General features: G+C 40.8%; 1 protein-coding gene across 3 annotated transcripts in view; it reads right to left on the bottom strand.

The window, feature by feature from the left end:
• GRM3 (glutamate metabotropic receptor 3) overlaps window positions 1–27,148 on the bottom strand; it is a 103,913-nt gene that overhangs the window by 23,167 nt on the left and 53,598 nt on the right. For all 3 annotated transcript variants that reach the window (XM_061467278.1, XM_061467280.1, XM_061467279.1), the window contains exons 2-3: window positions 21,674–22,277; window positions 9,571–10,426 (exon numbers count right to left, since the gene is read on the bottom strand). In XM_061467278.1, the coding sequence (XP_061323262.1) occupies window positions 9,571–10,426; window positions 21,674–22,171 (1,354 nt within the window). In that variant the 5' untranslated portion in view covers window positions 22,172–22,277. The remainder of the gene's footprint in view (window positions 1–9,570; window positions 10,427–21,673; window positions 22,278–27,148) is intronic.

Below are 27,148 nucleotides of genomic sequence, written 5' to 3' on the forward strand. Positions count from 1 at the left end.
GTTTTCTGTGGCACATACAGTCTGTGTAAGGACTTTGTACAAGGCTGTGCTTTGCTCAGCTTTCTCTGTTTCCACTGAGCATGGTGTAATTCCTTCCTTGGCTAAAGCTACCATCTTTTCTTAGCTGAGCCTCGTATTTCAACAGCAGAAGTGGTAAATATTTCATATGTACAAAAGAATTCCGCATTAGCTTATTCTGTTTTCCATAAAATTGTCTGGAATCTGCTGGAATCTGTGTGTAGCAGGAAATAGGAAAATGTACTATAAGAAACCCATATCGAACTGAGGAGCAATTGCACATACACACTTAGTGAATGTCTCTCAGTCATCAGAAGTACTCTTGAATTTCTTCTGTTCAAAAAGTGCTAGATATATGTGTGCTGTTAGTTTAGAAGAGATGAGATGATTCATATATTGGCAAGTAGAAAGACGGGCTTGTTAACAAGGAAAGCAAAACTGCAGGAGATGAAAAGTGGATATGAGACTGATGGGGCAGGGGCCTGCGTGAGATACATTAACCTCTGCACGTCACCGCTGTTTTTTGCTGTGTGCTGCTCTTCCCATGCACTAAGGAAACAATAGTGAGTTTTGGCATGAAAACCCTACAAACAAACTTAATGATCTTGGTAATTATTTTATGACTTATAGTTGGAGATAATGTCATCCTGGCTTAGTGTTTAATCCCTTGGCAGCTCAATAGCGAGCAGCTGAGTTGAACTTGTTTTACTGCTCCATGGCTGGAGCAAGAAGTGAGAAATCAAATCAAAGGATTGCTCATGTTCCCGAGCCATGCTACAGCTAGGATTTTGTGGACATTTTTGTTAGAAGTTCCTCTGCTTCTGATACTTCTGTACATGAATATGTGTCTTATTCCCCTGCCTTGAAGAATTTTAGTGTTCTTTGTATTCACTTATTACATCTTCAGACAAAGTATACTTTCATGGCAGGAAGAAGGAAACAAAAGGAAATGACTCACTGAGATTACAGCAATGAAATATCTTTTCACATTATATTCTGTATCTGCTAAAAAAAATAGCCATAAATTTTGCAGTGATGCCAAAGCAGACATTCTCCAAGGTGCTTTTAGTGGTGTTTAGAAACATGACTCTAACAGATGAAGAAATGAAAGAGTCACCCTTTAAAGCATTTGTCTGCCAGGTCCATCCAGTTTACCATTAATGGGAAGTGTAGAAGGTCAGATTGTGAAGGGTACTCATATGTAAAAGGAATTTCTATTTCATGAAAATGCACAGCTGATTGCTTTGTGAATTCTCTTTTCACAGGTAGGCATGATTTAATGGCCTGAGTAATTGTTTTAATGAAAATACTAACACTTGCATGAATAAGAAAGGCTAATTTGTGGTAGGAAATCCATTCAGTCATTCCTCTGAAAGATTCACCCTAAGGACCTCTTTTGATTCATGCAACCATTTGCCTAAAGGAAAAGTTGTGAATATTTGGGGAAAATCTGTGTTAGTGCACAAATTCATATGAGGGATGTTTTGAGGTTGTATTGAATTCCTTTCTTTCAGATAGAGAAACGTGACTGCTACTGAGCAGATTTCTCTGCACTGTGAGTCAGAAATGGGCAAGACAAGCTTGGAGGGACTAGTTCAGGCTTTGCAGAAAGCTGAAATACATATTAACATGCTCATCTGGGCTGCAGTTTAACAAGTACAAGAACGGCAGTCAGCTTATGACAGGTTTTCTTGGAAATACGCTACGTGGAAGCGTTGTAGGATTCAGGCCAAGATCCATGTCTAGATTGCAGCACTAGGCTGGGCAAAGCATTAGTGTCACGTTAGAGCAGCTGTACTGGTTTGGTACCCATTCCCTTTTAGACAGTTAACTTGAGAATGTCTTTGCACTGTGCTCTACTGGGTGAAGCAAATGTATTTTCCATGAATATAGTGATATTAAGGTTGTTTCAGGAGAAAAAAAAAAAAATTCTACACATGCTTTCAGTTCTGCCTTTGTAGTATAATTATTAGCTGCCAACAAAAATAGAGATTTGATAAAAATAACAGTTAGTTACCCTTTGGATTAGGCATCTGGGTTTCTGACTTTCTGCAGTTTTCTTCATCACTTTTTGAAAAGACCAGTTTTCACTGGAACTCATTGCAGGTCCAGTACTAGACACACAGGGAATACTCAAACTGTGTGTCACACTGTTCCTTGGTGTCTCTATGCAATCTCCTCATGTCCTTGTTCTCATCCTCATTAACACTACTGTGGTTGTATTCTGAACACAGCCTCCTCCTTTTTCAGCCCCTAAAATAGCACCTCAGCATGCAAAGGAGACCAACTGAGATTAGTTCTGGAAGTACTGAAGTGATCTTCCATAGCAGGTAATAGAGAAGAATCTGGTCTTCCCATTGGCTTTTCAGAGCCAATTCAGGTACTAAAATGTAAGGAGTAAGAATCCTGACTGAAACTCTTTTATTTTATGATATCATATCCTTCCAGGTCACAAGGAGAAAGAAGCAGACCTGAAATCTCTACACTTATGTGTGGATGTTTCTCACAGGTAAATTTGCATGAAGGATAAAATTACAGCCCCATGGTATGTCCTAAGCTGTCCCCCTGTTGCAAAGAGAGCAAAACTGGGATTGGAAAAGAGAGCATGCATGGTTGGGTATGAAAAGGCTGTATGACTCTTCTTGCTCCCCTGAACACTTTGACTGTGCAGACCTCGGTGTTTGGGACTTGTGACCTTTGCCAGCAAAGCAAAGAATGAGATGATATCTATTATAAAACAAGCAGCAGGCAAGTAAGAAGTCTAGGAATTAGAGAAATTAAGTTACCAAGCCTTCTCTCTCCCAGATATGTGAATTGAAAGGAATCCTTAGTTTTTCGGTTTCTCTGTAAACACAGGGTGTCTGATCTCATCCTCATTTATACACCCGCACAGGTACTGCCCAATCTAGAGATTTATAAGATGCCCAAAGTCTACATTATTGGTATGATAAAAGCAGCTGACTATAAGCTATATACAAGCCACTGGCTATATAATTTAATGTTCAGTTTTTCACAGTTCAGCTGAAGTGGTGGGTTGTATAAATATTCAAGCACAGAAAACTGTGATGGAAGAGCTATTTGCTATTTTAGGGATGTCAAAGCACCTTCACCTAAATATGCTGCTATAACAAGTCTGGGGCCATTGCTAGCCTGTGGTTTCTGCAGACTTTCCAAGAATGGCAACCAGCTGGGTAAAGACCAAAGGCAATAGACTTCCAGAGTCTTTCTGAGGACTCTGAAGAAAAGTTGTTGCTTCTCTGGGCCCTACTAATGCTGCATTTCCCATCTTTCTGTCTGTGGGAGCTCAGTGCCCAGGTCAGGCAGTGGTGGCAGTAGTGGCAGCAGGCAGAAGGACCTTGCTTCCTGATTAGATAGGAAGAAATGGTCCAACACACCTTGACTTCTGCTGCTGGAGCTCATCTCAAGAGGCGAGAACACAATTCAACCTCTGCTTCTGCTCACTCAACCTAATTATTGCTAATTAGTACCAAACAAAAGCATGGAAAGGCAGCATTTTATGATGGTCTCTGGCTAGATAGCAGACATCATTAACAGGTAGGTCACTGACCTGCCATGAATTGAAGTTCCAATGATAATTTTATTTGGAAGATGTGCCCTAGAGATAGCATCTGTGTCCTGATGCCAGCCCAAGTATCCAGTTTACATGGTGTAGTATGTGACACAGAACACATCCTGAGTGCAGATCAGATTGTTTGCCATCGTGACACCTGAAACCAAAACTAGAGGATGAAAAGGTTCCATAGTATTTTAATTTCAAGCAGTTTACATCTATAAAGCCCTGAGCAACTTGGTCTGATAGTGCAGCTGATCCTGCTTTCAGCAGGAAGTTACATTAGAGACCTCCTGAGGGCCCTTCCAACCTGATATATTCTTTAACTTTATGATTCCATGTATTATGAATTTGCATTTTACACAAATAAATATATGGATGAAAATATACATGTGTATAAACAAGATACATAAATACATGAATATATACACATATTAAAAGCTTCAGGAAAGGCTAAGCAGAGATTTCTGCCCAGGAAAATATCAGAAAGGTAATTTTGCCAAAAAGAAAGGAACTGAGGAATCCCCATCAGGACCAAGGTCTGCAAAGAGGCAGCTGAATGCAGGAGAAAGTGGAAGGGGACCTCAGGAACGCCAGGAAATCAAAATCTTGCTATAGCTCTGTGTGAGTATATACCAATATAAATCTAATATAGAGAGAAATATGGGATGATACTGTGCAAGTTCAACTGTTCCTCTGCTCTGAAATAGAAACTCTCAGGTGCGCTTTCGGAGACTGTTAGCTGTTTTCATGGTTTTAAATGATATGACACATTTGTGGTCCCAGGAAAAAGGCCATAATTTTTCCTATAAATCCTAGACATCTTTTTCATGTATATTTTTAATTAATATCTTGGGGAATTTAATCTACATTTTCCTTGGGTTTATTTCCCACAAATCCATCATGAACGATGCTTGCAAAACTTTTATGATTAGCAAGGTATTGGATCCATTCTGCCTATGAAAGTTTTACCTTCACCTGAAAGCAGTGTTCTGGTTCATTTTACAACAAAGCATCACAGGGAGGGCCAGGAGGACCTTGCAGCTGACTGAGTGCTGGAGGCAAGGGGGATCTGACTTGATGAATAGGAGCTCATTGGGTGAGATGACGGAGTAGCAATGCTGTCTGCTGCAGAGCCTGGGATGTGAGCTCTAGCCTTAGCCTGCACATCTACTGACAGGTACTCCCTGCTGTAAATCTGTACCTGGCCTTTGAAGTTTCTGCATCTGTAACTTGCCTGTGGTAGCAGATGCATCATTGTTGGTCTCTGCTCCATGCCAGCTTGGCAGGACACTGAGCTTTGAAGTGGATTTTTGACATGAAACATTTCTGGCTAGATCCCAGAACAGGGATCACACAATGTTGCTGTGCTCAACAGCGAAGTGGCATCTGCTTGTTGCAGAACATGACTTTTAAGCTCTTTCCAACTTGGGTGGAACTGTTATGATGGAAATGGTCTATGAAAGCATATGTTCCCACCACAGAATTCACCAGTGTTCAAGAATGAATGAGAATGCAAGTTTGTGTCTCCACTTCATATTATTTGAGTATGAAATATTCAATTTCAATGACTGGGGCAGAGTGGGGAGGAAGAAACTTAGGACCAGGCAGGAATAATAGTTTTGTAACATCAAGTACAGTGGATGGAAGGGGACAAATCAGACCTGACTTATAATCCTTTTCTCATTTGGAATAGTCATTCTGGTTAGCCACAGGAGAGCATTTTGTCCAGTGTAAGCTAGGTTGGATGAGACTGGCTTTGCTGCAGAAGAACTGGATTTCTGAACATAATATCAGGATGGACATGACAGTGACTCTTGTAGTTGTGGAGGAAGGAAGGGGAAGGAAAAGACACTGAGTATTAGAAACAGATGCATTGCCTAGAATTTTAATGATCTGTTTTCCAGGGTTACTACTTTAGTCAAATTCCTCCTACCATTTGCTGTGGAAATTCAGAGAGCTGCAGAAGACAGTGGACATGCATACACCCCTAAATCCAGCCTCCCCCTGCCAACACAATGTCTGGGTGCTGGTGAGAAGTTCAGTTTACTCTGTGCTTTCTCCCATGGAGCCCTCCACTTTTTCTCAGCACTTCTTTGTTGTTCTGGCAATGCAAACTAACAGCCTCTTGAACTAGCATCCCTTTATCAGCAGAGGAGCATCACGATTCAGAACATCAAGTGTTGCACTTGTGCCCTCAGGAGGGAACACAGAGGATGGGAAGATCAAGAAGATGAACAACACTATACCTCTTTGAAAGTCCAAACAAGCTCTGAGGTGAAGTGAGTGTGTTTATCTAGGGGCTGGGCATTGCTTTCTCAGATCCTGCTGTTTGAAGTGGCAATCAGGCATAAGCAGCTCTTTTTCTCCTTACCGAAAAGATCGAGGATATGACGACATTTGTCATATATGTAGTACTAACTTGCAAGCAAATAATGTACTTGGTGTATCTCACAGACAATAAGGAATGAAATCTCACCCTGCCTTTGTGATACACTGCAGTTCTATGGAGTTATTTCAATTTAATGAGAAGAAAGAGAAATAAGTAGGACTCTAGAGATACTAATGAAATACCTGTCACAGCATGTCAGCAGCAGTGCCAGAATGAGAGTGCTCAAATCCTGGCCAGTCCTCTACTGCAACCCTGCTGTTAACTGGTCCCTGAGTATTTCCCTGCAGATCCCATTATTGCTGTGCCCAAGAGTATCACTTCAGGCTTTCAGCTTAAATGGCAAGTGAGAATCTTAGTTGCTCTATGTTCAATCTGCAGTCAACAACAAGAGATGTAGGGGCAAATCATATCTCATGTGGGCTTTGCAATTGCTCATCCCCTCCATTAACTGTAATCAGAGACTAACCAAAACTAATTCAGGTGTGTAAGGTAAAGGTCTAAAATTGCAAAGCCCCACACCAATTGTATAAATGTACCCTATCATTTACTGATGTATTTCAAATGCACAATCTCCTGTTCCTGGAAACTGGGACAATACATTCAGGGCCATTTGTTGGATTTCTTTCATGGCAAGCTGCAGCCTTATGCACTCAAGTTCATCTATTTGTACTTCTGCCTTTCAGCAGAGGAGGTGTTGCTTAAATAGCTGCTTGTGTGTGTGCGAATACGGTTATCACTGTTATTCTGTTTCTTGTCTGCTTCCTTTTTGTGGCCATGGATCATTACCTAGACTAATGGAGAGAGAACATTCACAACCTGACTTGGTTGTAGTGTACCTGATGGGCTGGTAGCTTCCATGCCATCCTCTTTCTGCACTGAGGGTATGTGCTTGGATTTGGAGCTGGAAATATGAGAGCATTGTTGATAAAATGTACCATGCAGCAGGGTCTTGATATTGTATTAAGATCATACCCAGAGACTTTCTTCAACCAGAAAGGAGCAAAGGTGAATTCTTGGTCCTATGGAAATCAATGGCAAGACTTACACGTATTAAAATTTCACACCTTTCTGAAAAGAAGAAGGCATGGGAGATTTGCCAATTCTCTCACTATGTAGAAATCACTCACCTGCATAAAAAATAACTCACATTAAAATATGGATTCACGTTATAATGGGAGAACTGATAACAAAAGAAAAAAGAATTATGTAAAATACAGAACAAGACCATTGGAAATGAGTGCTAAGGTTTTTTAATGTTTTGGATTTGGTTTTTGAATTGGAAATGAAAATGATCTGAAACTAAAGCTCTTCAGAGTTTCAAAGATTTCCAGGTTCATTTAAAAACATATTAACTTGGTTCATTTTCAAAATTACAAAATGACAGGCTTATTTATTTTTCAGCTTGAACAGCTTTAACTTCCAATTCATAAAAAGTATGGAAGATATTTCAGTCTAAGTGAAAATGGATTTTTCTGTCTGCATCATGCTGAGTGGGAAAGTACTTGGGTGCTTAAAAAATCCCTGTATGATAGAAAAACAATCGGGAATCGTGTACTACAACCAAAACTGCTTAGTGACAGGCTAAAGATGGACTCTAGTAAGAGTGTATGCACTTAAGCCTGTTAAAATACCTGGAGTGTCAGAAAAAGTTTCAAAGTAGTTATAGAAGTGCCTGTTTGTTTGTGTGGGTTGTTCTGAAGTGTCTCCCTGGCTGGTGCAGGCTGTTTCATACCACTGCCATCCCTTGCAACCAGCACGTCAGAACCCAGCTTCTGTGAAGTTTGATTTCAACAGGCATTCAAGTATCTCTGAGTATAAGTGTAGGCAAATGAGAAAACAGTTTCTATGTATTAACTGCTATGTAGAGGGACCTTATTTTCCATAGGTCTAAAGACTAAAAGGTTGACTCATTCTGTCTTGTGTTGCTTCTGAAGTTAATAAATACATCAAATGCCATTACAGCACGACACATGATATGTATACATTGCTTTTGCATCTGCATATGTCATGATATGTGACTGTCCTTACTGATGCAGCAGCCTTTAGAAGACCAAACAGCATGACGCACACAAGCACTGTGTTGCTCAGCCCAGGCACGTGGCTTCACCTGCTTTGCATGCAACACTGAGATGAGGGTTCTGAAGGATCGCAACTTCCACCTGCACTCACGTTATTTTTCTTTGTGACTGAATCTATATTACCAGAGCATGTCCAAAATTCTGGGTCCTCCTGAATCCTCCCTCTGAGAGACAAGATTCAAGAAGACCACTCCATCTGCCCCTTTCCATGGTAAAGAAGTCCAGACACATGGGCTGCAGGAATCTCTGATGTACTCTAAACAGTCAGTCAGCTAGCAGGATACTGGAAGACCTGAGTTCCTAATGAGCTCTGCAACATGTGCTGGGAGATACACCTATAGGTATCCAAGAAAATGGAGTATTTGGCTGCGCCAGCCGTACTCCACTGAGAGTGAGACAAGCACTAGGGATGTGGTTGGCAGTATCTAGGGATAGTCTGAATCAAAGAGCTGAGAAGACCTCTAAAGGATGGAAAAGTTCAGGCTGAAATATGACAGTTCCATACAGTTTCCAGTGTTATTGGTGTTTACCATTATTGAGGGTCTCTTGGGACTGTGCTGTATCATACATATATTTATCTTTCAATTCCTCCTGGAGCTAGTTCTCGTACAAAGCACAGCACGTTGTTTCCTTACTATCAACTCAGTCTGCTGAGAATATCAGTTTAATAATACATAGAAATGCAACCTCAACCTAGATGCTTCAGAAGAAAGTTTTACAAGAAGAAAAATACATGATGTTTTACACTTTACTTGTTTCCTCTGTAGATTTATTTAGCCTCATTACAATGTAATGTTAATAACAAGCCTAAGCTCAGCCATATGTGATAGCAAAACCACAGAGGTGTCATGTGCTGCACACCCAGTCCCCATGAAGTTTGCTCATATCATTGCCAGACAGTCCACTGTCTCTCCACAAGTCTCTTTCACATGTTTAATCTAGCTTTTCATACTTTGTCAGCAAGCCTAAAGTTTTGTAACACAGGTAATGGCACTATCTCATAATGTAAGTATTTTATACTGATCTGGTTCTGTGATAGAAATTATTGCTTTACTATTGTAAGAACATTGGCCATTGACCATGGTCCAGCTATTATATAAATTCACATAACAGAACAAAGAAGAGAAGGCCAAGTCTTGGCACGGGCACAGATGGTGGTTGCTTAGTGAAACAGGTGGTGAAATGACCATTGGCCTCCAGACATGCCCAGCTGAAGCCAAACTGGCTGTGAATGAAATGGAAGTTGGTGTGAAGTTTAGGGAATGGAGGGTAATGTTTCCAAGACCACCTGTTGCCACCTCCACCTTTTCCTACTGCTAGAAACAGTTTTCATAGTTCTCACTAAGCAACCTGTCCTTCTTCTTTGTCCTCTATTATGTAAGGAATGGCCTTGCCTGGGTACCACCCTGCTCTGAGCTCTGATAGTATGTGCTACGGGGAATTCAGTTGGCTTTTACTGTGACTGATGAATTACAGTAACATTCTATATGTACCAAAACAGAAGTTATTACCTGTAAAGTTTACTTTCAGGAGATAATCTTTGTACAGCTTCCTGCCATCCAGATGCTTCATGGCATCACAGAGCTTTGTGGTGTTTGGACACAGAGTCCTCTGCATTTTATGCAAAGCATGGGCCATGGCATACACAGCATTCACAACAAACATGATCTTGGATTCTTGCTCGTAGTTGGAACTGTTGATGGTGAAGTGTTTGTCACAAGCCTTTTTATGTGGTTTACGGTTCTGAAGATTACACTGGAATTTTTGCTCCCAGAAGTCCTTGAACCAGGGGTTGCGCCTGTTATTGTAAGGGCTGAGGCTTTGGAAATACGTGTCAAACTCTTTAACTGGATGGGAAGCAAGTTCCAAGGTTATTGCTCCAGCAGCTATGTGCTCATTGCCCTTGACAATACTCTCTTGTGCTCCCCATCCATCACTGGCAATCCAGGTAAAGGAGACATTGAAGCGGTTGGCAGCTGCAATGAGCTCCCGAGAGTCATCTCCTCGCATGAAGAGCACCACCACTCTGGCATTGGGTTTCTGGAGCAGCTCCCTGATCACACCATCATAGGACTTCCTGATGTTGGACCGGCCCACTTTCTCAGAGGTGGCGATGCAGATGTTGCGGAGGCGAGCTTCCTGCTCAAAGGCTTCGATCCCTGTCTCCCCGTAGTCTCCTTCTGAAGCAACCGTTGACACATAGGTCCAGTTGAAGTACCGTAAGATTTCAGCCATGGCTTTGGCTTGGTAGAAGTCTGGAGGCACTGTCCGTGCGAAGTAGTCATAGCGGGATTTGTCACTCAGCTTGGCGCTGGTGGAGGCATAGCTTATCTGGGGGATCTGGAAGAGTCTGAGCAAATTTGCCACCTAGAGAGAAGGGTTTAAAAACACAGGTTTTTAAAGTGTGGTATCCACAGAGCTGAGCAGAAAAATCAAGGGAAAGGCATAAACAGTCTTTTAACAGGAGGTGTTCTCACAGTCACAGATTGAGGGTATTGGTAGAGGATGCTGATAACAGACTCCAGTGAGAGCAGTGCACTGTGCATAAGCAGAATAGCTGTTCTGCTGCCCAGTCAACTCCCAGGGTCCTACTGGGACTGTAAGAGACCTTTCTTTATGTCGGACTGTTTAAAATAACAGAGAATTTGATACAACTGGACTATATATTTCAATCTGAGTCTGTGCTCCTTACTAAGATCTGGGGACGTGCATGACTGCTGTTCATAATGTGATTCATCTTCTCCAAGACTCACTGTATTTGATAACCAAATGCATTAATTAGACATAAATTCCTCTTTATGCACATATCACAATTATACATGTACAGAGCTTTCTCAGGCCTTTCTGCCCCCACTTGTCCAAGCTCTGAGTCCCCACCTCTCCTAAATTTACTCTTCCAAACTCAGTTTTTCTGAGCAGTTCTGAGTGCGGTGCCCCTGAGATGGCACATTTGTTGTACGGTGGTACTCCTCAAGTGCTGCACAATATCATGTTGACCTAAAGTTTTCATAAATAATGAAAACCTTTAATAATCTCTAATTGCCCTTATGTGATTTATGTGTTCCATAGTCCTGTTGTTGATTTGTTTTTTAATTTTCATCTGGTGCTATGTCCAATGTTTAAATATTCCCACATCTACTCTGTTACTCTCATAGATGTGTAGTTCCTTATTATAGCTGGAAAGAAATGAAGAAAGTGTATGGCATTTTTTTCCCATGATTGTTTCTTATATGACAAAGGGAAGACCGGAGTTCTGCTGTTGGTAGGTGGAAGCTGTGTCCAGTAAATTAAATTTAAATCTGTTCTTGGAATACAGCCTGACAAAACCATTTGAAAAGCGATAGTGTACTTGAGATTCCTAAGGCAAACTTATTAAATATTGCCTAGTCAATTAATTTTTCACATTTTCCACAATGTTGCTCTGACCATGCTCTATCTATGTTTGTGACAATTCAAAGGCAAAGGGCTATTTTGGAAAATATGCTGTGGAACAAGGCAAATTTTGGTCTCAGACATCAGTGGTAAAAAAAGCCGAAGGAATGTTATTGCTTTTTGGCAACCCATATTGCTTGGTATTGTATCAGTTTGGATGCTATCTTCTCTGTAATGCAGACACTGGACTAGTGGCTCAATCTCCACCTGTAACCTCTTGTCTGGGCCATATTCTGCTGCCAAACCGTACATGCACAGTGCCTTTCAAAACCCCTGGGCCAGCTGGAACAGTGGGTTTGGGGAGTCCCTTGTCTTCCTGTCCTTCTGGAAGAGCAGGTGGGATGCTTTGGCATCTCAGCTCTATCTGGGGAGCAGAAGCATGCCTTCATAAAATAAACCACTGAGACTGGTTTATTTTAGCTTAAACCAAAATAAAACCTCTTCTACACTGTTTGAAAGGAGTTTCCTGATGGAGCTTTGGCTAATGCTCTGCTGTTTTGCCTATGGATATAGGCACATAGCTGGAAAGTGCTCTGGATCAACAAGTTACTGTTCTTCAGGAAACAGCTGAGGTGTCCTTAACCACCCTGCTCAGTGGTAACGTGTTAAACTGCCTTATGTAGGATTTAATTTCCATTGTGGTGGTTTAAATGAACAGCTTTAGAGCCATGGGGTGGGCTGAGAGGCTTGTTTTGTCACCAAGGTGCAATGGATGCTTTCAGCATTGTTAAGCCGCTTTGCAAGTTCTGATTACATGCCCACATATCCACATGGTTTGGTTCACATGGCCTCACTCAAAAAGAGCACTTACATTTGGCAGTGAGAACGTCCTCTGTATAGTTATTCTGGAACATTTCCTGCAGCACCATGTGGGTTGGAATTGCTATTCTTGTCTCAGTTTATTCTATCAGGAATTATTTTATTTGAGCTAAACCATAATCAAGATATGCACACATATTCTGTGCTTTCTTCCCCCAAACTGGCTAAAAATGAAGTCAATTTTCTAGCTATAACAGTGCTATTCAGCAAGTAGTCAAGCCATCAGTTCACAAAAAGATATTCCTCACAAATATAGCAGCTTTTCTGTTGTTTTAATTATTTTCTTATTTTTATTGCTTATTTTTATTGTTTTCTATTTTTTTATTATTTCTTTTAGTCTAAGCAACAGCAGTATCCATATGCAGGGAAATAAAACTACACTCCCATTTTATAAGGGGGCCCTTGGAGATCACTATCTTCTAGGGTCCCTGCAAGCTGCCTGCAATTCTGCTTCCTGCTCTGAGGGGAGAAGAAAGCTTTCTTGTGGCACTGCTCTTTGCTGTGATGTTCTGCACTGTTCGGATGGCAGGTTTTTCATAGACCAGAACCTAAATAATATGGGAAAGTTTCTTTAATCATAGAAGATAGTGACCTAATGTTCTCTGAGAACTGTGAATGATCATGATGTTCAGTGAAGTTGTATTGTTATTATTTCTGGAAATTCTGAATTTGAGGATTTTCTGGAATAATGTAACACCTTAGTTCTAGGCACTAGCTGGTTTCAGAACAGTTCCTTTTTCCAGCTGCCCAGAGAAGCTGTGGCTGCCACATCCCCGGCAGTGTTCAAGCCCAGGTTGAACAGAGCTTGGAGCAACCTGGTCTTGCGGAAGGTGTCCCTGCCTGTGGCAGGAGGTTGGAACTGGAGGAGCTTTAAGGACCCTTCCAACCCAAACCAGTCTGGGATTCTGTGATTTTATAATTTTTGTGCTGATCTGAACATCAGACCCTGATTAAACAGCAAGACAAGGGCACAGGTAATAGGTTCTGGAGAGGAGCTTATAACTAAGGCTATGTCTATTCTGCAGTTTCTCAGTATAGAGGAGGACACTAAAACATGGTCAGAGTCATGTGCACCAAGATTGAACCACCAGAGTCATACCTATACCATATCTCTGTGCTGCCTTAGGATGTGTACTACAGCTTCAAAATTACAGTGCAGATCCAGCTTTTGCTAAGTGAAATAATCTATTTTGGCAATGCTCCAGGTAGCAATTTAATCAAGCCACGGTGCATGCAATTAGAGCCTGAAATCCATATGCTGGCACTTAAGTAGCAGTAGTAGCCTGTTTTTTTGGGTTTTTTTGTTTTTTTTTTTTTTTGCTGTCAAAGCGAGTTGGTTTTGCAGATACTCAGCACCTTTGAAAATAAGGCTGGAAGTTCTGTATCTGTAACTGAAAACAATTGCTTTGCACAGCTTGCTGTGAACAAAGCATGCTGATATAGTTAGCTTCCAGCACAATGGGAAACCTTTATTTGCCTTCATGCTGCTGGGTTTATTAGTGAACCCACTGTCCTGTGCTGAAGTGCCCACTTCCCAAGCAGACCTGGCTCTCACCCAGTTTCTAGGACAGCGGGTGATACATAATGAGCTACCATGAGCACGGCAGAAAGCCCAGTGTGAGCCATGTCCTTCCATTGAGGTAGACTGAAAACCTTAAATGGAGTGGCCAGGGCAAAGCCAAAGGAGGCTGATGTCCCTCTCAGGGTACTAGAGCCATGTCTGTCGCTTCTACTTCCATGTGCATCAGGGGCAGTACAAATACCTGTGGGAAATTGCCCATCTAATTTAGAACACTGGAAATGGATTCGTAATAGCTAGCTACCTGCAAGAGGCCATGAATTCACTTACAGCTACGAAACACATGAACCTGGTTTCTGAGTGTATTTCTGGCCAGTCAAGAGTCTTGCTCATAAATGGGGTCAGGCACGTAACACCTACATGTCTCAGAAACCTCAGTCTGTCTTGATTCATTGAATCTCATCAAGCGTTTTGCCTGTCCTCCATAGGACCATTTTTGCTGGCAGTAGGATTTATTCTGATGGTTTTGGTTAAAATTTCCCTTCTTACCATCCCAGAGGCTGTTATATGGTTGTTTGAACTGAGTGACAGGACAGGGGAGCATGGGAAACACTTTGGAAAGAAGGAAAATCTCAGAAGTGTTAGAACAGATAGGGTTTCCTCACTACAATACACAAATGTATACCATACATCTATTGGACAGAGGGGGCCTCTTGTCAGATGGCAGTGTTCTCTGCACTGCTATATTTTCACCATGTGAAAATCTCATGGCACTTAACACAGTTTAATGAATCTGATTTCACAGAGCTCCTCTGAGACAGGCAAGAGCTCCTGTGGCTGTTTTGAACAGACAGTAAATTAGGCAGCTGAAGAGAATGGGATTGAGGTACAGGAGATTTGTCTCTATCTAGAAACTGGAGAAATCTCTGTCCCTCTGAACTGCAATCTGTCCTAATGGAGATTCAGTAACTGCCTGAGAATGTTTTCTAAGTTGCTTGTGCTGATTCCCACAGCAAGATCATGGCAAAGCCATATCCCAAGGATTTTCTAATGTCTAGATCATTGCTATAGCACAGCGGCTGAGCTCCTGTTTTGAAGAAATATGTGTTGCTGCTGGTGTACATTGCATGTAGTTCCTAAATGATAATTTGCAGTGTGGGCTTTTTGTTATTATTTGGGCAGTTGCAGATCAAACTATGGCTAAAGAATTAAAAAAAAAAAATCGTATTTGATTTTTTTTTCTTAAATCTAAAAACATTTTACCAAAAATTTTGCAGAAAATATCATTTTAGAAAATCAGGACAGAGACATTGGTTCTGAATGGGCTGGAATGTGGGTGTGTGATAAGTGGTGGGCATAAATGGAATGTAAAGAGTAAATGAAGTGCCTTGCTAGTGTGTTTGTGTGGGCCTGCTCCCAGCACCTGGCTTGTACATTTGATGTCAAGTTAGAGCTTCCTTTCTTTCAATGTATAACAATTTTCTTCCATCCTCTTGTCGCGCATCTCAGTAAAGGACACTTGCTTCGTGTTGTTGACCGCAAACCTGTATATACTGAAAAGCTGATATTAAGTTCCGACCAAACCTTTTCTTCTTCAGACTAAGTACACCTGGTTCCCTCAGTCTTTCCTTGTAGGGTATGTGCTCCAGACTCTCCTACCAATGACTATAGAATCATAGATTCACAGACTGGTTTGGGTTGGAAGGGACCTTAAGGGTAACTGAGTTCCAACCCTACCTTGCCGTAGGCAGGAGCACCTTCACTAGACCATTTAGCTTCAGTTAGACTTCAAGCTCTGACCTCAGGAATGCACCGGCAATGCTGGTATCTCAGTCCTTTTAATCATTAAAGGACAGTTGCAAAGACCTAAACCAAAAGCAGTGAAGCTATTTGCTTGCATTCCTGAGTACTCTTGTGTCACATCGCAGGTCTGAAGCAGTAGTTTCCATCATCTTTCTCTGTCTTTGGTGTTACAAGGACTGTTTACTAGTTAAAGAACATTGTTCCTTAACAAAATTTCTTCCAAAAAGTAACTCAGAAATAAAAAATTCATTGCCAAGCAAACAAAAAAAATGTCTGGTGTTTTCTTTTTGTTATTTGGGGAGGGGAGAAGACAACATTGTTTTAGCTTTGCTTCCCTAAGAATTTTGGCAACCAAGCTGGGAAAAATACAGCTAAATATTTGCAGTGGACTCGATAGCTGTCACATCCAGAGAAGCACTGTTTGAACAGTGGAATAATTGCCTGTGTGAAATGAACATTAGAAAGAAAGCATACTGTCAGAAAAACAACTAGGATTTCCTCAAAAGATGCAGGAATTTCTTTTTATATGTGTGTTCTGTATAAGAAAATGTAAACCGAGAAGGACATGCAGAGGAACGTTGTACTCAGAGAGAAGAATTGTTTGGAAATTGTTTTTTTTTCTCTTTTTTTCCTGCAGGGTATAACACAGTGAGCTGTCACATATGCACTCTGCTTCCTTACAGCATTAACTGCTGAAGTAAGCTAAGCACTAAGCCTGCACACTGAGAAGAGATCTGTGCAGAAGACCTTGCTTTGCCTGAGAAGTGAAACTCTTCTCTTGGAGTTGGTAAACCTGACTGTGAGAGACATTTACACATGATGAGAAAAGGGATTTAAACTGAGATTGATGGTTCTAAAAGCATGAAATGGCTTCTGCAGTTAAAAGAGTTATCACTGATAAATATAGTTATTTGAGACTCATTAAATGAAGCATAAGTTCTAGCCAGAAGGGACAGAATTGGTGAGGGTGATGTCAATATATCCTTAACTAGTTCCTATTTTTGGCCGCTTTCTCTTGTATTCGCATCCTTTCCCACTTGTAACATGGTGGGGCTCCTTCCTTCTAACTTGTGATCTCATGGATTACTTACCCCTCCCTACACAGTTGTATAATTTCCCCTTGGAAAAAGAGAAAATGTCGAATTAAAAGAAATTATCCCAAACCAAATAAACTAAACTGCAATAGAATCAGTTACCTCGAGGTTTGCAAAGAGGCCAGCCAGGTGGAAGTAACTCACATTGCTTTGAAATCTCAAGGGAAGACGTGTCCAGTGCTGCTTGGGTACTTTGAAAATCTCTGTTTTAATTTTACAAGCACAAAATCACCAGAGGCTGTCAGTGCAAAGCTCATCTATAAGCACCTCACAAATGGCATACGTGGTCTGTGCTACCTGCTGAGCCCCTGTAGTCCACTGCACATTTCTCCTGCCCATATCCCTGTTTGGTCCTGGCACACAGGGACAGAATCCTATATGTTACGGGGGAAGGGGGACAGATTGCATGTAGTTCTCCTAAGGATTTTGCCCCATTTTCAGTGGTTATCAAAATCACAGGCTATTGTTAAGACTCTGCTTGGAAGATGGTTGATTCTTGGAGGAAAGAAATGGACGTGATTAGCTTTCAGGCTCCAAGGCTGTGGAGAAATGACAGCCAGGAAAAGATTGCTAGTAATAGAGCACATATTCTGAATTTCATGCCAGATGGTCACTCACTTGGGAGAGAGGTCTTAGCTTTTGTGATAGCAGTAATATATCTTTAAACCTTCTCCACTGGTTTTGCTACAGTTTATCTGAGATACAGCAAGGAATTCAAGAGAAGACAGCTTGGTACTGGTTTCTGTCCTTCCATTTTTTATGGATGAGGCTTTAACTTGGGAGCAACTTTCATGACCATGATCTGGAGGTCTTGTGGTTTGGCAGCACAAAGGAAACTTTACACAGGGACAAAGTTCTACCTCAGCATGAATATAGTAGATATGGAAATGCAAAGACCAGACCACCCAAGGGAATGTCTTCATGTTTCTAAGAGCTGACTGCAGGGAATGGACCCAAATCTCCATTTTCAGAAGATGTGTCTGGTTTTCAGAAGCAAAGAAGAGCAAATCTAGCACTTGAATAACCTTATTCCTGCTTATGCATGCATATTGCTGGCAGAGCTGATGTAAGTATTTTAAATGTAACGCTTGGATTAGCTACTCAGGTGCTCATCCATTCAAATGAACAGCGCCTCTTTCTTTAATTTTACAATGTCATTGAATACCTTCAAGGAGAATTTGTTGAAATTTCTGTTGTAAACTAGGAGAGAGTGAATAAATGGGGTCAACTTGATGATCTTAAGGTCCTTTCCAACCCTAACTATTCTATGATTCTGTGAAATGAAAAGCAAAATAAAGTCCTCCAAACACTGGAGAATTTACCTTCTGGTCCTAAATTTAGCTCAGGTTAAAACTTTATTTTATAAAAACAGCTTTATTTTACATGAGTCCTTTCACTGACTGAGAATCCTGGCTTGGGTTTTGAGGGATCAAATGTTGTGCAGATTGGTCTCACTGCTAGTCTAAACACAACATCTAAAACCTAATTATCCAGATCATCATTAACAATAATAGCCTGGTCTGACCAGAAAATAATTAAGCATTTTGCATTCTCTTGTTGTTAGTCTGTGCAAAAAATGCTTATTGCAGATACTGACTCAGTGGGGAAGGTGCTCATTGCTGATTCACCAGCAAATTCTTTTTTCCTTGGTGGAAGGATAATGAAAAAAGCAGAAATCTGACAGCAGGAGCATCATGAAGTGATATGGCAGACAGCTGTCCAGACAACAATCTGGAGAGGGAGGCTGAAAGGAGGAGAAGAAAAAGTATTGCAACACAATGGCAACTTCACAGGTGGTAAAAAAAAAAAAAAGGCAGAAATAATTTATTGTCTGAAGAGCTCAGTATGGTTTATTTTAAAGTTAAGAAACTGCGCTGTGGACTTTCTGGTGTTTACAGCTCCCAGGCAAAATAAGAGTGCTTGACAGGGCCACATCTGGAAGCACCCAACACCCTGAGTGCTGTTTGAAAGCATAGCAAATAAAGATTCTCAGCTTTGCACATGCACCTAGTGGTTGCTTATTGTTCATCAGTGATTGCTACTGGAGCTACTCCATACAGGCGACATGAAATGTGGTAATCTCTTCTTCTGGCATGGCACTAAAATGTATTGCTTTAATATTCTGAAGTCCTTACATCTTCAGTTTTAAGTCTCCAATGTCATTCTTGACAAGGGTTTTCTTTTGAAACAGAAGTCATGACTGGCTATCTTATCAAGATGCGCAGAAGAAGTGAATGGCTTAATCATGTCTTTTCTAGAGAGTGTGAAATCTAAAAGAAAGTTATAAAAGAGAGACTGGAGGAAGGCCAAGCCAATCTGTGTCAAAGGAAAATGATCAACTGAATACTTCCTTTCTAGCTGCAAAATGCACAATGACGCATTGAATGATATGTAAACTTATTTCTTTATTTTTTATGAAGAACTGTAAGAAAGATCTTATGTTTGAGCAACTCTTGGCAACTATAGGGAAGCTGTACAGGCCATAGAGTAATTTTAGGTATAGCTATTGTTTCAACATCCCTCTTAAGTTTTGGAAATTGGGTGACATATAGATATGTATACAGCTATATTGGCATTTATTAGATATACTGAATGAGAAAGTCCTCTATCAAGACTTCTGGTTTCTGCCTTGCAGCTGCTCCAGACCCATGTTTTTGGAATATGAAGCATCTGTATATACTCTGTATATTCAAGATGTACCACATCCAATCTTCTGCCTCAAATATGGATTTTTCTTGCGTCAGCGATCACCAGAGGCTGGCTTCAGAGGGACAGATTGTGCAAGAGGCCAGAGGCTATGTTAGGAATGTGGCATGACTACCAAAGGGTTTCTGGGAAGTAAATACCTATATCACTTTTTCAGCTGTAGCTGCTTATACAGATGTACCTTTTAGGCTTCTTCATGGCTTTGTGTCCTTTGGACACACTTGACTTTAGGCTGGACTTGGAAACAGGCTGATCACAAATGACTAAACCAATGGTACAACAAAACCACTGCCACCTCTCCATCAGTGGCACAGAGCAACCATGTGATGTTTCAAAATATGTTTACCAACCCTAGATACTTGCAGCTCTGGGAATTGCTGAGCTAAAGGTGTCATCTATACAGAATTTCCTTATTTCTTTAGTCACTTCTCGAACTCATTTAATTTTTAACATCAACAACAACTTGTCATTTGCTGGTTTCATTTGAGGTACCCTTTGATTGAAAGAGACATTGAATAATGATTTCCTTAACAGCGTGTGTTTCCCAAGCTTTTGTAGCTATCATTTCTCCTCATCAAACATCTGTTTTCCAGCCTAAGAACTTCCTTGTTCTTTGTTCTCCAAGGGATCAGACCCATGTAACTGGTGAAGGATACATCCCTGCTGTGCTAACTGGTGCACAGTGGGACAAACCCACTCCTAGTATGAGAGATGGCTGAGGTTCTGCTCCACAGAAACTATTGTCCTGTGATATGGGTAACCATTTGCCCATGTTTTCCCTTCTATGAATACACAGACAACTCACAGACTGGAACACAGAAGTGAATAAAATGTAATTTGTTGAAATATTTCTTCCTTGTTCACACATGTCTTGTGGAAACTGGACATGCTCCCAGGCTTATGTGACTTAATTCCTTGGCAAGAGCAGTAGCCAGTTTCACAATGTAGTTCTGACTGAAATAAGCATTGGATGAACTCCTGGCCTCTTTATGGAACAGGCAAATGAAGCTCTGTGAGCTGTCAGTGCTGTGATAGTCTGTATTATAAAAGAATACTTTTCTCCTTTGACACTGATGCAGTAAATACAGCGTATATTCAGCTGGAAAAACATGTTGCTCATAGTAATCCAACACTGTCAAGGCTTTGTGTCTTTGGAAACCTACAGCTGACCATTAAGAGATATTAGATGTAGGGACTTAGCCTACCTAAATTTGTGCTTAAAAGACCACTTGATTGTTTTTATGAATGATGTGGACCAGTTTATTTAATTTAACCAAAAATAATGAGGTATATGTAGATTTGGCAGCTTCAGTGCACACTGGCAGTAGTGAGGAACTTAAGAAGATCCTAGGCTGCTCTGCCAAAGGAGTACCTGGTCTGGAGAGGAGAAATACAGAACTTGTGCTGAAAAAGAGAGCACATATGTTTTCCGTGTTCATTTAATGGAAAAAAAAATGCCAAGGACTTAAAGTTTTATCATGACTTTATAAAAAAATGGGAAGCCAAGACCAAAAGGAATCAGCATTATGTTTAGCCCCTTGCAACTGAAACCAAGCATGTGATAAAACCATATCTGGAAGGATATATGGAACATTTTACCCACCTGCAATTTTACTCCATTGCAAGCCATTAAATACTCCCCAACACCCTACTGACACCCTGTCTGGGACTGTTACTGCACAACCAAAAGCTGCAATTACAATGTGCCAGAAGGAGGGAGCAAGATATACTGAAGGCATCTTCTGTGCTGGAGTTCTGATTGTTCACACTGCACTTTGCCAAGCAGCAGGATTTCTTCTTTAATTTTAAATATCTACCTCTTAAATGACTAATGTTATGTACATGCAGCATGGCAGGCATACATGCATTCAGATATATAGGTGATATAATTTATTACTCATGTGAAAGCAGAAATCTGAGCTTAAGAGCTGTGAAAGTCTCATGAACTGCAAAGGTCAAAATTAATGCTAAGGTTTTTGGAAACTTCAGATGCTCTTGGGATGCATCATATCTAGAGGAAGCAGACAGCTGCGAGAGGTTTAAACAACAGCAAGCATTTTAAAGAGTGAATCAAACTAATCTGAATACAGGAAAAATTATATGCTAGGTTGATCCCCAAGGTGAAGTGATTGAGCTAAGGCTCGTTTTATTGATAAACTTATGTAAGTAGTGGTTCTGTCATAGGAGAGATAAATGATTGCAGGTAAGTGATGTTCACCTAATGGGGCTCCTGTGACTTACCTGTATGGAGACACTGCTATAGGAACCGCCTATGACTCCTGCAATGAGCAGTGGTAAGTTCTCTTGAATGGCATATGAGCCATCAGGGCACATGTACTCTGTTTCATCCACTTTAGTCAATGATGCCCTGACAAACTCCAAAGACTGTTCTAAGGCATATGTATCCCTGGAACATGTGTCCAAGATGTGAACACCAAGCTTAATTCCTGGCAGCAAGTAGTTGTCTCTGTTGATTTCATCAATGGCAAACAACATGGCCTCCAAGCGCTGGATGCCTCGGTCTTCATTGATTCTCCCACATTCTTCTATCCCAGTACCTTTTTCCTTGATTGGGAATAAACCACCTAAGACCAGGTCCCCTTCTATCTTGATTTCCTTCCTTACAAAGCTGTGGTCACTTAGGGAAAGGAAAACTCCTTTGGAAAATAAAGTTAACGTAAGAACTTGGAGCCTAGTGAACATCTTCATTGGTCCTGTTTTAGCAGCTCTAAGAAACATTGGTGGGAGCAGATGTGCTCTTCAGTCTTTCCGATCCATTGCCAAATTTGAAGTGCTGTCCCACAAGCCAGTGAAGAACAAGCCAACACGTCTTTCCACTGGACCTCTAAAGAAGAGATGGAAGGAATTAGAAAGATATGTGAAATATCTTTATCACAAAACCATCCCTCCTTGAGGCATGAAATATTCTCTTGCCAGCAAATTAAAGGTAAAAAAAGTAAAAGAGACATGACAAGGAAGAATCTTTTACTTGATGCTTGCTAAGGGTATGAAAATACTTATGGCTGGACTTGCTCTCTTTAATGTTAATCACAGTTCAGTGCTCAGGCCAAAGGGAAAACAGAGCAGTGATGTATGTATGTAAGTTTGTGATTTTGCTCTCACTAAGGTCAAGACACTTTGCCAATGACCTTAAAAGGAGAAAAATCAAGCCTTAGAGTGAGGATCATGTTGTAACATTTTTTTAACTAAATGTGCGTCCACAAAGTCTATTTATGCAACATAGATGTATGATTCGTCCATAGACTCCTTGTCAGTATCTCTTTAAATATCACAAAGTGGCTGCTCTGCTCTCCAAATCCTCAGATAAATTAAGTGTGGTAATATTTAAATATAGCATTTCTATAATTCATTTCTGTAATTACCTTTTCCTCAACAGAGCATATATTATTATTAGCATTTCAGGGTTATATATAATTTAGAGACACTTAACACAAAGAAATTGAAATAAGCAACAATTAAGATTTAACACTGAATGATGGATAAGCACGCTTATTGCAAGGCAGTTGTTTATCCTGGTACAATTTCAATGTTGCTGTACCAAATCGCTTAACAGATTAGCTTTTTGTTCATATTGTCCAACATTGTTCTCTCATAAATCAGTAATGTGTCAGATGCACAGTTAAAGATCTTTCTCTGCTATCCTAGTAACATGTGTGTAGTCTGAGCAGAATGTTTCATTCAGAAATAAGTGATATGTCAAGGGGAAATGAGCTTCATCATCTCTCAGTGATCTATAAGTAAGGTAGTTTGCTGATCACCTGTAGTTCACTAATCAGGTCTAGCAAATATATTTGCTAGTAATATTAGGAGGAGTAATGCCTCAAATGTATCCAGTCACTTTCTGTGACTTAGTTCTATAATTTACCAAATATTACTCAGGTGTATACAGGGCACATAAAATGGTGATACTACGTTATTGGAAAAAAACTATCAGACAAAAAGGTGGCATGTGTCACATAAATAGTTGTGTGGTTGATTACTGAGATAAATCAACTTTATTGTTCTCATCACTAATCCACCATTTGGATAAAATCAGGATTTGGGATTTTTTTATTGCAATATCCTTTCTCTTTACTTCTGTAGCTTCTGTCACCACTGTATCTCAGCAAATATTCATACATTTATCTTTCCAACACTGGTAAAATATTTATTTTCCTTGTTTTACACTTGGGGAAGAAAAGGTACAGAAAGATGAAATGAGATTCTCAGAAGAGTCTAAGCTCAGATTTTGATTTGCTCGACACTCACAATCACTATCAGGCTTTGAAAAGGTCTCTGCTTCCCTTTAGGAATTGAAGAACATGCTTTCAACTGTGCCCTGCACCCCCTGCTTCCCACTGAGGCACTGACTCTGACAAACTTCCTTAGCCAGCTGGTGTCTCTTCTAAGCCTGTTCCTGAATAATTTACCTAAGGTCATCAGCACAGCCAAGAATCAAACTTTGATCTTCTCCAGTGCTCCTCTTATACTTTAACAATAAACCTCCCTTGTTTCCTATTACTCCTCCTGGCTTTTATGAGTCTTTTATAAGGTCATATTAAACCCAGCCTGTTTTCAACAGCCCTTCAACATTACCAAGAACAAGTAAATTTGCAGGAGAAAAAGATTCTAAATAGGGTCCTCTATAAGCTTTCCTAAAACCTATCTGGGACATGCTTACAGTTACAGTGGATTTACCCTGAATATCAAACAGGCTGTTCTTATCCCTCTGACTTCTTCATAGGTAATGTTTTATGCAAATAGCATCACCATCCACTTAGCATCACATCTGTGTCTCAGGGATCTACATATCTTTGATATGTCAGCAATAAAGCCTAAAAAAGTACCAAAATTTATTTAAACACTGTACATAGAAAGCACATATGTAAAATGAATGATGCTATAGGAAGACCTGATTTTCCCTGCAGAGAATGCAAAGGATTTCTATATTTTATCACTTAAGCTTGTTGCAGTGGTCCTACAGAGGGAAACTAAAATGGCACTCTGCTGTGAGAGGATCAGTCCCAGCAGAAGTCAAGGAGCGATTGGAGAAGGTGGGGATTCCTTGACACTCTGTGTTGAGGGCAGCAGTGTGAATGTGATGAGGGGTATGAAGGGATATAAAGGGAGGAGGTGGCAGGAACTCTACCTAGTTTGGAGAACACAAATGACAGTCCCATGAACCTGCTCTATCTGGGGACACACTAACGTAAGGGGTGCCCAATGAGGGGTTTCCAGGAAAACACGATCTTATTCTATGTGTTCAAATACTTTGTTTATAAACATAAGACAGTTACCAAAAACACAGCTTGAGGTATCAAATGTGCTTCTCTCCCTCTGTAGACTTGGTAGCCTGTGCACTGCTGCCCATGCAGTAGCATTGCACTGTCCTGCCAAGGAAAAAGGGTGCTGTGTGCGGGTCAGGGAGTGGAGGCATTAATGTGAAGGCTGGTTTGTCAGGGGAGGCTTCCCCTTTGAGCTGAGAGGAAAGGAAGATTCCGGGAGCAGCAGCTTCTCTGTGGTGGGACTCCTGAAGGAAGCTGTGAGGCAGATTTGGGTGGACGATGTGCAGCATCACTATGGTGACACTGAACAGACAGATTGATGTGGAGAAGGGAGGTTATTTTAAAGCAGTTTGCAAAGATGGGCTAACAACTCAGTTCCTCTCCTGTTCCCTCTGGCATGCACCTCCTACATGCTTTCTCTGTAGCTTGCATAACTCACAACTATATATACAAACATTTTGTACCTGCTCCAGGCTGATACAGCCCATATTCCTCCCATTAACCATGGTGAAGGTAGCACCCCACAGTCAAGGTTTGCCATTTCCTATCAGAAGTGATTTTGCTACGTTGACCATGCCAATTTGACTTTGTGGTACCCTCTTCTACTAAAATCATGTTTCAAAAAGAAGTACCTGTTGACCAAGCTTCAACCCTTTCATTTTTCATTTGTATTTAATGTTTTAACTTGAGCTACAGGCAGGTTTGTATTGTTCTAAGTGTTTTGTTAATCTTAAGAATGTGTACACTCCAGCCCTATAGGCATTGTATCCCTGGTGGAAATAGATGTAGAGTGTAGTTGTAAAAGTGATCCATATATCAAAATGAAAAATAAACAGAAACCAGCAGAAGGAGAAAGGTTTCCGTGCCTGCCTCAGAAGGTTTCTGCCAGCACTTCACTCCCCTATGTGAACTTTAGCCAGCAGTGCTCCACCTGTGAAATATGTTCACTTGGCACTCCAGACCCCTTCCCTTTTCATCAGCAAAGGTCCCCAGGGGTGAGCTATGTCTGCTCTCAGGAGACAGTGCCAGCACTTCCATCAGTAAAAGCAACTCATTTGCTTGTGTTAAATGGCAACTGTGCTGCTGTTGTTGAAAATACCCTTGCCCCTTGGTCTGAACAATCAGTTTTGGTATGCTGTTCCTATGACTGTAAAAAGTTGATTGCACAAATCCAGTAGTTCTTGATGTAAGTCTGCTTATTTACTAAGGATGTGCACATCATTGTTTCTGTGAAAGGAGCTAGAACGAGAAAGAGGATGTATGGATTTTCTACATTCTGGATCCCAGTATCATCTCCAAAACTAAATCTGTCTTTTGTGGCTTTCTTCCAAGGCTATATTCACATTACAGCTCTGATCTTCTGTAAGGTTTCTGTTTGAAGCTCACAGAGTAGCTCCACCAGTGCTATCAGTTCAAGGGTGAAGTCTTATTAGGCTAAGTGTCTTCAGTCTATTTTTCTGGGTCTCAGACTGCAAAAAAGAAGTGCAGTTGAATCTTCCATTTACCCAAATGAATTGTAAATTGAGTGTAATTTTTCATATACCAGTGACAATTTTACTGATACTTTCCACCATATCACCAACACTGTATCCAAAAGCCATAGACTTTCCAATTTTCCACTTATAAGGATGGCATGGGCAATTTAATTGAGAGCTGAGGCACCTCAGGTCTCCTAACTAGTTTTCAACACCATTAACTAGCAAATGGGACAACCTATATGATTGAGCTAAAACTCTGGATGGTTTTTCCCTCACCCCTGCTATATGTTATATCCTAAATTGCCCCCTACATTTTCTCCTTTTAAGTATTTTTCAGGGCTCATCTCTGTACCCATCTTCCTGAGAAAAGGTTCAACAAGATCTGACGTGGGTGCTGGAGAAGATTATGTTTAGCTTTATTGTGGGTGGCTCCCTCTTGGCAGTCATGGATTTTTGCTGCGTTATTCAGGACTATAATGCGGTACTGTGGTGCCAGGAGCCATATGGCAACTTGGTATCACCTACCACCTTTAGTAAACTTCCATTGGAAAAAGAGTGTGCTCAGTGGAAGATCACAGGGGAGGTTCCCCATACGTGTGCTCATGTGGCATATTACAACTTTGAAGTTGATTCTATCATCAACAGATCTGTCTCCAGGAGACCCCATCAGAGAGGCACCTTCCCCTGAACTCTTGCTGTGCCCTAAAAATCTTATCTGAGGGAAGCATATTTCTAAAACTATTCCAATTTTGGCTCAATATTCTGGTGCGTATTTCAAGACCAGCACAAGTTAAATGTCATGATTTCTTTCTCTTAGATATCATGGATAACTTGCAGAGCAGCACTGCTCATCCAACACATTTGGCACATTTATATGTGCTCTGCCAGAGCTTGACCTTATTGCCTGATGAGAACTGCACTGAAAGATAAGATGTCTTACTTTGTCAGAAGAA

This window comes from Pezoporus flaviventris, unplaced genomic scaffold, assembly GCF_033815535.1.
Source record: "Pezoporus flaviventris isolate CSIRO_AGI_PZ_B2104156 unplaced genomic scaffold, CSIRO_AGI_Pfla_v1 ptg000045l, whole genome shotgun sequence".
Taxonomy (NCBI): domain Eukaryota; kingdom Metazoa; phylum Chordata; class Aves; order Psittaciformes; family Psittacidae; genus Pezoporus; species Pezoporus flaviventris.